Source organism: Bos indicus, chromosome 2, assembly GCF_029378745.1.
Source record: "Bos indicus isolate NIAB-ARS_2022 breed Sahiwal x Tharparkar chromosome 2, NIAB-ARS_B.indTharparkar_mat_pri_1.0, whole genome shotgun sequence".
NCBI lineage: Eukaryota > Metazoa > Chordata > Mammalia > Artiodactyla > Bovidae > Bos > Bos indicus.
In genome coordinates, this window is record NC_091761.1 from 122,047,982 (window position 1) to 122,060,255 (window position 12,274).

The 12,274-nt window shown below is 37.0% G+C and overlaps 1 protein-coding gene across 4 annotated transcripts in view; it reads right to left on the minus strand.

The window, feature by feature from the left end:
- The window catches only part of ZCCHC17 (zinc finger CCHC-type containing 17), a 51,699-nt gene that overhangs the window by 24,733 nt on the left and 14,692 nt on the right, over nucleotides 1-12,274 (minus strand). For all 4 annotated transcript variants that reach the window (XM_019979475.2, XM_019979466.2, XM_019979483.2 and 1 more), the window contains 2 exons: nucleotides 9,413-9,470; nucleotides 210-310 (listed from right to left, as the gene is read on the minus strand). In XM_019979475.2, coding sequence (XP_019835034.1) covers nucleotides 210-310; nucleotides 9,413-9,470 — 159 coding nt within the window. The remainder of the gene's footprint in view (nucleotides 1-209; nucleotides 311-9,412; nucleotides 9,471-12,274) is intronic.

The window sequence follows — 12,274 nt, forward strand, 5'->3', positions numbered from 1 at the left end:
CAAGTAATTATTAGACCACACTAATTACAGCTCACACTGTCCTTCTGAGTTTGCATGACAGACAGATGGCCAAAAGGTTTAAATTCAGGTCAGATTATCAGCCACAGTTAACAACATATACACACTTGTGAAATATCACCATGAAAAACTTAGAAAATCCCGGCTTTACTTAATAGTTTCTAACCAGCTAAAGTTGCACAGAACTTTACCTCTCGGCCAATAAGCTTCACCCACACTTTGTCTCCAACATCTACTATCTCAGAGGGCTTATCCACGCGACAGGATGACATGTGAGTTCGATGGACCAGACCTGGGAACAAGAAGAAAAGCGCACTGGGCATACTCATACACATACTCTAAATAACACAGTAAAGAGGCAGTGGGAGTTGGGGGTTCACTGAAAAAGTTTTCATTGGTTTAAAACTGCAAATTAAAACAATTTGAGATGACTTTTTATACGTAATCAACTAACAAATATTCTTTAAAATAATGCTTAATTATAGAGTAGAGACGTGATACAACAGCTATATTTATATAATACTGGTAAAAATACAAGTTGGTACAATTCTTTGAAAATAAAAGGCATTAAGATGTTTATACCTTTGATGCAAAAAAACACCACTTGAATTTTTCCAAAAGAAAAATTCAACAGAGGCAAAAATTTATGGCATATAAAAATGCCTGCAGTATTATCTACAAAGGTTAAAAATAAAAATTATTACAAAATGTAAATGACCAATACTTGGAAAACACCTTGATAAATTATGATAAATCTTTCGTAAAAGAGTAAGCAGCCATTTAAATTAGTTATAAAAAATAATTATGATAAGTGAAAAAAGTAAAAATAAACAAGGTTGCCATTTTTAATCTATTAAATTAGCAAAATATTTAGAAGAGAATAATACCCGGTGTTGATATAAATATAGTAAAATAAGAAATACTGCTGAAGCTAACGTAAAGTTTTAGAAATCACTTAGCAATGGCTATCAAGAGTGATAGAAATATTTAATAAAATTAATAGACATCCTTTTCCTTGTCTATCCAAGGTCATTTTCTGGGAGAACCACCTTCCTTACATTCTAAAAAAATCTGGTCAGTCCTTGTAGTTTGGTTGGAGCTGATCTAACCCCCAACTGTGGGGATATGACACAGGCATAGTCAATCAAGGTACTTCATTCCCCAGGCCACAGCAACTGACTGGTTCAGGGACAGACACAAGATACTAGCTAAATCAAATCTTTCTCAAGACTTTTGTCAGGATTATAAACTACAAGAAGTTACCAATGCCCATCTTTACCACCAGGTGGCAAGAATCAGCCAGACAGAAGCAAAGAAGAGCCTGCATAAACAAGAGACAAAGCCCTGAAGGCATAAACTAAGCACTGGATCCAGCCCTGGTGGAAGCTAGATTTATTAATATCTTACACTGCCCAGGGAAATTAGCCAGAAATTTACAAAATGTTTCTCCTGCATTTCTGTCCCTAGGAACCAAGAGTTCTAATAATTAACTTGACCCGTAATCACTTCTGAGACTAAGAAAAAAACTTATACTTAGAAAAATCTATATGTACCTAGAAAAGTGATTTACATCAAAAATATTCAATGTATTTTTAAGACAGTGAAAAAAATAGAAACAACCAAATATCCAGCAATAGGGTAATGGCTAAGTCAACTACGGTACAGCTACTTGACAGCCCATTAAAAACAATGTTCAAAAGATTATGTAAAAATATATCAATAATTCATTCTTTTGCAAATATCTGAGTGCCTACTATGTGCCACGCACTGTAGGAAACAGCATTTCTCATTTAAATAATGAAAATGCTTAAAACAGATTCCAAAAACTAGAAAGGAATAATCCAAAATGCTATAGCAATGGTTAGACTAGGGTATAGGATTGCAGGTTAATTTTTTTTATTTTCAAATGTTCTAATAATAGAGAAAACTCTATTCTGAGGGAAATTAATATAATAAACACTTATTCTGAATGAAAATAAACCTGGAATCTAAAGAAAAAGTAGTAAGTCAAAGATTTCTGTCCAAAAAACTTGCACTCCCTGAAGTTTCCTGAGAGAATCACTAACCTTTATTCTCAATCTCTCTTACACACAGGCATACACAAGGTTGTCAGCACATGCCTGTAACAAAGTATCTGCCATCTGTGTCTGGAGCTCCTGTGGGAAGCCACTCCTTTCACTGGTTGTGGTTATTGGGTCTCTCAGACCTACTTCAGCTGATTCTGGAGGCTGACAGTCTATCTTCCAATACTGCCAGAGCTAAAATGCTTTATATATATAATATAACCCATGTTTAAAATTTTAGACCATCATATAATCTTTAAATTGGATAAAATTCATGGATCTGGGTTCTCTTCTTTTTCGTGATCAAGTAATGAGCAGAGTAACCTAATTAGAAAACCCAGAGGAAATTCAGATGCCCTAAAGGAAAGGGAAACATTTCATTTTGACATCTTTTTGGCTCCAACTGTCCTCTAATTCTAAACTTCACTTTTTTCCTGAACTGCAAATGGAAGTTGTGAAGGAAATTAATGTTGAACCTAATATACTTGAGAGAATATTTTTTTCCTGAAACAGGTCTATTTATTGGAGTACCACAAAGAAAGAATGAGTTAACCATGTGTTCTCCTATGTGATTCCAAAGTAGGATATTTTTTGGCCCAAGCATCTCTTAAATATGGCATTTTGCAGAGCATTAATAATGAAAAATTATAAACAATTTAAAATGATTATGTGATACATGTGAATGATAAACTAATGCCATTTAAATGTTTACAAAAAGTATTTTAAAAGACAAAAAAATGTTTAACATTCATTAAGTGTAAAAGCTACAAAATGTATACACAGGGTATAATCTTAATTTCAGTATGTTCATTTCTATGTACATATGTGACTATAAAGAAATGCACTGAAATGTTCACAGCACCTATCTCTGTGTGGTAATAATGATCATTTGCTTTGGTAGGTTCTCTCTTATTATTCCATAAGCACGAATATTTTTAACCATAAAAAATGTTAACTATAAAAACCAAATATATATATATTTATAAACAAAATCTAAACATGATACGTACACTATGATTGAAATTATGTAAAACTATGTCTCATGGACACAGATGAAAAGGGAATACAAAAATTGTTATATTGGTGTGTGGGATTTTTATAGTTGAAACTTAATGGCTTATCTCCTTCACTTATTGGATGAATTAAACAAGAGAAATGGTCGAGCCCATAGTCTTGAATGTAAATGTCAGGTAGGCAGTTGGATATCTAAGTCCATAGATCAGAGGAGGGGTATGAATTGAAAATAAAGTGTAGGCGTCTTCAGCGTACAGATGCTTATATACCAAAATACATTAATCAGACTGTCAATTTAGTGATTGGTTCAGAGATACACACAATTCACCAAGTTATTAACTTACAGTGGAAGATATACTTTTCTTATACCTGGAAGGTTCCAAGTCCTTATTTGGGAAAACTACTCACTGACCCCAGTATCATATACCTAAAAATCAGATTAATGATTGGAAATTGCTTCAACACAGAATAAGAACAAAAGGGAAACAAATGTTTTGAGAGGTGTTTCCTGTCCATGAAGGTTTGATGGACTTCCTCATAAGAGAATCCATCTCTCTAGTTCCTATCATCAGATTCATTTCTTCCTTAATAAGGTAAGATAAACACTGCCAACTTCAGGCTCTCAGGCTTTCTTTTACTATGTTCCAGAGATTGATATCTACTCATATAATCTCTTCCTAGTAGAAAGATACAATCAGATTTCAGTCTACTAAACTGCAATTTCATTCCAACTCTTTTTCCCTGGAATTAAACTCAGATTACCTTGTTGAAGTCTTAAATGTTCCCATCTCTTCAGTCACAGATTTACAGGCAATTACCTGGTATATTTCTATCTGTGGCTAATCCTATACTCTGTATAGGGGATTCATCATTAGTTTAATTCTCAGCCTGAATTCTTGGGAAGTATTTCACTGTTAACCACACACACCACCAATAGTTGGATTAAGTATATATGGTAGAAAACCAAAATAAAACATGAGGCTCCCTCAGTTCATACTGGATACCTCACTAGATCCATTTAATCCTTCCTTACATTAGCCCTTTGACATAGACTCACATGAGGAAATAGTCTAGAAGTAAATTGTCCAAAGTGACAGAGCTGATAAAGAAATGCACTTCAAATGTCTTTGACATCATATTGATACTTCTCCATTATTTTCTATATTATCAATCTGTTATCTTTTCAATTAAAAAGAGAAAGATGACCTGCAACAGTAGAAACACATCTAATTCTTTTCTAGCAAAGGCTCTAAAACAGAAATCAACACAAATGCTTTGCTCATTGTGTTACATGGAGGAAGCAGTCTGTATCTGGATCTCTGACATTAAGTCATAAATGCCCAAAGGGCATATCAAGTCCATCACAATATTCAATAAACCCAATATGATACTTAAACAGAATGACTCCCAACTGAGTGTCTGCTGGTAAAAGAAAAAAAATTCTGACAATTTAGAAAGAGCTAGAATCTTAACTGCCACATGAAAAAAACAGAATTAGCCTATTACAGTTCCCTTAAAAATATTCCCCCAACTGTTTTAGGTTCACCATTAATTTTACAAACTTCACTGACAATAAAGGAAAAACGTAAAAATTACAAACCATTAGAGGTCAGCTGCAGCCAAAAAACATCAAAATAAGGTCTCCTTTACCTCTGGGACATATGAATTTCCTCTCTAGACTTTTCAAGTTAAATTACTGAGCTGGTCAAAAAGTTCGTTTGGGTTTTGTTACGGAAAAACCCAGAATGAACTTTTTTGGCTAACTGAGTATCTTCAATCAGCGATTTATAACAATAATGTAGGCACATAAATTAAAGTGCTTGCACATCCTTTATCTTGTGGTATTAGGGATTCATTCAGACATTTACTAAACATCCACTATACTATAAGCAAAAATGGATCCAAGGATGAGTAAGACATGATCTTGTAAGTCAAGAAACTCTAAAAATAACACACATGGCCCCATTTCACAGATAAGGAAACGAAGGCTCAAGGACTCAAGGTTCAAGGCTCAAGCAACCTGCTATAGTCAAGAAGCTAGTAAGTGGCAGAGCTAGGACTAGGATTTATTTTTTTCATTTAATAAAATTCACTGAACATCCATTATATCTCAGGCACTATAGCAGGCCCTGACTCATCCCAGTAGCCTAACTATTACACAGCTCAGTGGATTAACTGAAACTTCACTCATTTTATTATACTACATTGTAATTTGTTTACACCTCTAGACTGTGAACAATCTGAGAGCAGCAGGGACTATGTTTTCTTATCTCTGTTCCCACGTGACACAGTGACCAAAACATAGAACTCAGTAATCATTTGTTAAACCTGAATTCACTGCTAAAAATATTTGCACTTCTACCACAAGCAAGGCACTTTAAAAGTGCAACAGTGAATAATCTCTACTCTCAAAATTTTGTAGTTCAGTGCTGGTGGGAAGAGGATAGTAGAGAAAGAAAGAACTTCATAAACATATAGGGCTGCAATGTCCAATACAATAGTCACTAGCTACAGATGTTTAAAGTTTGAATTTAATCAAAACAAACAAAATTTAAAAGTCAGTAGGCTACTGTATTAAACAACAGATGTGGTACAATATAAAAATATATTTGGTTTTTGTCCCTGCTCCCTACACAGAACACTTAAAACTCTTGGAATTTCCCTAGTGATAGTGGTGTCTTTGTAATTCATAAGCCTCTTTTGATCATACTAGAGTTTATGCTAAAGAGGGGACTTTGTTTTGGGGACCCTTGATAATTCCTGGATGGAGCTGTCACCAGAAAGACCAAGTGATGAAAGGATTGGAACTTTCAGCTCCAATGACCTCCAGGAAAGAGAGAGAGGGGCTGGAGACTGAGCCCTATAAAAACCCTTAAAGCATGACAGCCAGAGAGTTTACGGGTTGTTGAACACATCAACTTGTTGGAGGGCAATATGCCAGAGGACATGGAAGCTCTGTGTACTCCCCACTCCTGTATCTTGCCCTGTGCATCTCTTCCGTTTGGCTGTTCCTGCTTGCATCCTTTATAATACACTGGCAAACAAAAGGAAAGTGTTTTCCTGAGATCTGTGAGCCATTTTAGCAAATTATCAAACTCACAGAGGGGAGGTCGAGAGAACTCCTGATTCATAGCAAAGTATTGACTGGAGACATATTTAATATGTTTTTTGTTACCCAAACATTATTGACCAGAAACGTTTCAATTCTCCAACCAGTTGGTGCCTGGAGAACTGGTGAACTGGCTGGTGTTACACAGCACATCAGATAAAGAACATTTCCATCACTGTGGAAAGTTCTATCAGACAATACTATAAGAGGGGAAAGAAAATCTAGTTTAGATCTGAATACTAGGAACCAGTCTTTAACTCAGTAGTGATTTAAAAATTCTGAAAACAGAAATCTGAGAAAAATAACTCAAATTAGAGTCTACCTTCCTGACAGATGTTAAGATCTAGAGATCATTTATTTCATAACTCAGCCCTCTCAGGACTGGACTTAATAATCTTCTTCCATTTAAGGGCAGAGAAGCTAAAGTACACTGTGGAAAAGTCAACTGCTCAAGTTACCAAATAAACCTACAGAAGTGCCCAGGATTAGAACTCATGGAGTTTCCATCTAACGATTTGGCTCCCTGAGCTCTCCCTTCAAGCTTATCTCAGCACAGTTGTTAGACTGACAGATTCACTTGTAAACTGGCAGCTACGATCAGAGGCATCATCTGACAGGGTATGGATATAAGTGAGTTGAGGACTAACTGCTGGAAGCTGGCAGGCTTTTAATCCTCACACAGTCACCAAAGTGTCACATAAATGCTCAAGTAAGGATGGGACTTTCAGGTACTGGTGGCTATGGCAAGTACACTGACAAGAAAATCTGTCTTCAGATCTAAAGAGGTGCATACCATACAGGGATGAGGATTAGTTTCATGTCATTAAATCTTAGCCAACATGAAAGGAGAAATTTTATTACAGATTGCCGATTGCTAGCTTGGAAACTGGAGAAGGCAATGGCAACCCACTCCAGTACTCTGGCCTGGAAAATCCCATGGATGGAGGAGCCTGGTAGGCTGCAGTCCATGGGGTTGCGAAGAGTTGGACACGACTGAGCAACTTCACTTTCCCTTTTCATTTTCATGCATTGGAGAAGGAAATGGCGACCCACTCCAGTGTTCTTGCCTGGAGAATCCCAGGGAGGGGGGATCCTGGTGGGCTGCCATCTATGGGGTCACACAGAGTCAGACACGACTGAAGCGACTTAGCAGCAGCAGCTTGGAAACTACCAGTAAGCTATTTCTAATTAGCTAAGATGCAATTTGCAGCAGAGTAGTCTCCAAAGCTAAAGGCAAGGTCAGCTTTTGTAAAACAACAAAAAAAAATTTTTTAACTACAAATAGCAAAAGTTCCTTTAAAAAAAATAATTTTATAGTATAGTTGATTTAGAAAGTTGTGTTTAATTTCTGCTGTACACAAACTGTGAAAGCTCTCTTTCCATCTCTCCTTTAGCAAACCAAGCTCCCCAGTGGTGACCATGGCTAATTTGTTGACTATTCTTTCAGACTTTCTTCTAAGTATACACAATGACATTTAAAATACATAAGTATATGTTGTTGTTCGTAAGTCACTAAGTTGTGTCCGACTCTTTTGTGATCCCATGGACCTTAGCCCAGCAGGCTCCTCTGTGCATGGGATTCTCCAGGCAAGAATACTGGAGTGGGTTGACATTTCCTCCTCCAGGGGATCTTCCTGACCCAGGGACGGAACACAGCACTTGCATTAGCAGGTGGATTCTTTACCACTGAGTTACCTCAGAAGCCATAGGCATATGTGAACATGCCTTAAAAGGGGGAGAGGGAGATAAGCAATTTGGAGCGATTGATAATAGGTTATTGTCACATAAGCATGCTGATGCTCAGTCGTGTCCAACTCTTTGCAACCCCATGAACTGTAGCCCACCAGGCTCCTCTGTCTATGAGATTTCCCAGGCAAGACTACTGGAGTGGGTTGACATTTTCTCCTCCAAGGGATCTTCCCAACCCAGGGATTGAACCTGGCAGATTCTTTACCACTGTACCACCTGGGAAGCCCAATAATAGGTACAGAGTTTCTTTTGTATGACAAATATGATATTAAACTAGATTGTGGTGATGGCTGCAAAATTCTGTGCCTATACTAAAAACTACTGAACTGTGCACTCTGAATGAAATGTAGATCTGTGAATTATATCTTAATAAAACTGTTAAAAATGTTATATAAATGGAACCATAAAACAGGTCATCTTTCAGGATTAGTTTTTTTCACACAGTATAATTCTCTGGAAATGAATCTAGATCATTGCGTATTTTGATACTTGATTCTCATTCCTTTGTATTGCAGAGCAGTATCCCATTGTATGGATATATCACAGTTATATTTTTAATCACTATCGAGAATGAGCATCTTCTAAGATATTTATTGTTCAACTGCTGTTTTTTCTCCTATGAATTATCCTTTCATATCCTTGGCCCCATTCCTACTTTCCTCTTTTCTATTAGTCCTGTGTCATATGGACTGCAAATTCTTTTTTCTCATTTAACTTTGCTTATGATGATGTTTGCAATTATGTTTTTTACTTTTATGTAGTCAAATATACTTCTAGATTGACTTTTATGTAGTCAAATACTCTTCTATATTTTCTCTTAATAATATATCTATGTACATCTTTTACATTAAGATCTTTAATACATCTGCATCAGGAGGCCTGGGTTCTAGTCCTGACCATGCTATAACCTAGCTCAAACATTCTGAGCAGGTCACCAGTCTATGGAATCTACTTAACACGATTATTTGGAGAAACAAATAAGATATAGATCCAAAAATGATTCTCTAAAAATGTTCAATAGATCTATCAATTATGAAGAAAATTTAAAGCATTTGATGTATATAAATTTGTACTGGTTACAATACTATTTCCTTTCCCTGTGCCACATACTAGAAAACTCACAATGCTGGTCTCAGAGAATAAGTAGCTTGCTCTCCCCCAAATCCTAAGTCCAAAGAGGTCAAGTGACTCAACCAGGATCACAGGAGAAATTTAGGGAAGAGTTACTTCTAGAAGTGAACACAAATGGTTATGCCCCCTGCCCTCCCCAGAAGTCAGAAAAACACCATTCTTCAGAGTTAAGGCTTCCTAAAAGTGAACTTTAATCAACTGTCTGTATTTGTATCTTTACACTAGAAACAAAAACAAACTACTATCTGAAAAAATTAGAGCTTATAATTAGAGGTGAAAGTAGACAGAGCCAAATGAGAGTGCTGAATTTCAAGTTATTGGTTCCCACCTTGCTTCCGACAGCCTGGGATTTTGATAAAGGCTCCATAGTCCGTGACCATAGCAACCTATAAAAACACAAAAAAAGAATCTTTATCACACAAATGAGCTCTCTCCTGTAGAATTTAACCTCATCTCTTTGAATTTCCACTTGGTACTGACTGCCTGTGTCTGTTGCAAAACTGCCTAAAAGTGATATTCTGTCAAACATTCTTTCTGTTCTTTTTGAGATTTAAACTGACAGGTATGTATGATTCTAATAAAAACACTGGTGAGACTGGAGTTATGTCAGATGATATGATGGTACTTGTTGTTCAGTCACTAAGTCATGTCCAACTCTTTGCGAGGCTTCTCTGTCCTTCACTATCTCCCTGAGTTTGCTCAAATTCATGTCCATTGAGTTTGTAATACCATCCAACCATCCCATCCTCTATCGTCCCCTTTTCCTCCTGCCCTCAATCTTCCCCAGCATCAGGGTCTTTTCCAGTGGGTCGGTTCATTGCAAGTACTGAAGCTTCAACTTCAAAATCAGTCCTTCCAGTGAAGGTTCATGGTTGATTTCCTTTAGGATTGACCGGTTTGATCTCCTTGCTCTCCGAGGGACTCTCAGGAGTCTTCTCCAACACCACAATTTGAAAGCATCAATTCTTTGGCTCTCAGCCTTCTTTATGGTCCAAGTCTCACATCCGTATAAAGTTATAGTTTATATTTCCTGGAACAGAGGTCCCCGATCCAAATAGAGAAGTTTAATAATTTGGGATGAATCATGTGAGGCATCTCTTTTTCCTAAACTTTGAACCAGTAAGACCATATAGCTTGCTCTGCTGCTGCTGCTGCTGCTGCTAAGTCGCTTCAGTCATGTCCGACTCTGTGCTCTATTTCACTCCAACCCGGAGTCTTGGGTTTTATCAAGACAATTTTAAAAAAAGTCATTACACAGACAACAACTGACAGAACTTGAAAAGATATAATCAGACAAAGAGTTGTCTTTTGCAGAGTCGACCTAAAATGGAGAAGTAAGAGGCTTGATGTTAGTCACTCAGTCATGTTCCATTCTTTGTGACTCCATGGTCTATCACCAAAATTGATGCTTTCAAACTGTGGTGCTGAAGAAGACTCTTGAGAGTCCCTTAGACAGCAGGGAGATCAAACCAGTCAATCCTAAAGGAAATCAACCCTGATTATTCATTTGAAGGACTGATGCTGAAGTTAAACAGCCAACTCATTAGCAAAGACCCTGATGCTAGGAAACACTGGGGGCAAGAGGAGAAGGGGGCGACAGAGAATGAGATGATTGGATGGCATCACTGACCCAATGGACATGAGTTTGAGCAAACTCAGGGAGATAGTGAAGGACACGGAAGTCTGGTGCGTGGTGCAGTTCATGGGGTAGCAAAGAATTAGACACAACTTAGCGACTGAATAACAACAACAAAAGAGGCTTGATGGATTTATGTAATATGCAGGCCATAGGTAACAGAAACATAAGGCCCAAAAGCCTTGTCAAAGAAATCATCATCTCAGACTCTACCTCCACTGCTTTCCTCCCCTCTATCCTCTATCCCCCTGCTTCCAATTGTGGATTGGGATTAAAGTTGCCACTATATACTGTATTTATCACTAAATTCATTATTATTTATAAAATATTCAATACAATGTTACACACATAAACTTTGTTCTTTCCAGTGACTTTAAACTTGGTTGTTTCATCTTGGGCAATCACTGTTTATGCTTAAACATAACTAAAACAAGGGGAAGGAAGAAGGGAAAGGGGAAGATAATTTTTGCTGCACCTCTATTCACTAACATATACTAAATACTCACTACATGCAAAACACTATTCAAAGTGCTTTACATAATCCTCATGACACCATATAATGTTGGATGGACTATTATTACTCTCATTTGATGGATGACAAAACTGATGCATGGAGAGACCAAGTGTTCGAATATACAATGTTCAAAGCTAATAAGTAGCAGAGCTGTAATTTGAATCCAGGGAGTTCTTAATGACACTACAGCTGCTCATGGGTTCCCTTTAACTATAAAACTGTTAACAGCCAAAAGCAATGTGACATTTGTTATCTTATCTGCTCCTGGAACAATCTTAGGAGTATATATAGTGGGCCCCCATGTTCCAGATGAGGCAAAACAGTTTAGATAAAGGAAGAGCCCAGGCTTTGAAATGAAAGATGTAGCTTCTAATCCCAGCTCTGCCACTTCTTACTTGTGGAATCTTGAACACAACTTGCTTTCCCATTTGTACTCACTTTGCTGCTGCAAATAACAAATCAGGTACTAGTACCCGGCATCCAAAGTACATTCAATAAATTGTAGCTTTCTATTAATTTAAAGTCCAAAACACTGAAGCACAAAAATGTGAGTGACTACTGGAACCGCAAAACAATTACCTTAGATACAGTAGGCACAGAACCTAGATCCTCTGACTCGTCGTAATCCAGTGCCTCATAGTTCACCAAATATTATCACTACTCACTTCAATGTTAAGATAGAAATAGATAAAAACTTCCACTCTCCTCATTCTTAAATGGGCACTTAAACTAACTGTCCAAGATATAGCATTAAGAATGGGTTAAGAACCAATATTTCTAAACTCCTGTTTTAAAATGACGAATATACTATGTTGGTGTAGAAACCAGGTATTCTCAAAGAAACAGGTCAATGAGGCAGATACTGTACTTAAAATCAAGGCAAGGTGGACTTAAGAGATTAGCTGATCCAATCCTGCCATTTTTCAAATGAAGAAAGTGAAGACCAGAGACATGAAGTACTTATCCAAGTTCACAAAGCACGTTGTTCTTTGTAAAAAGGGCTGCATGGATAAAGAAGATAAAACTTAATATTTTTAGCT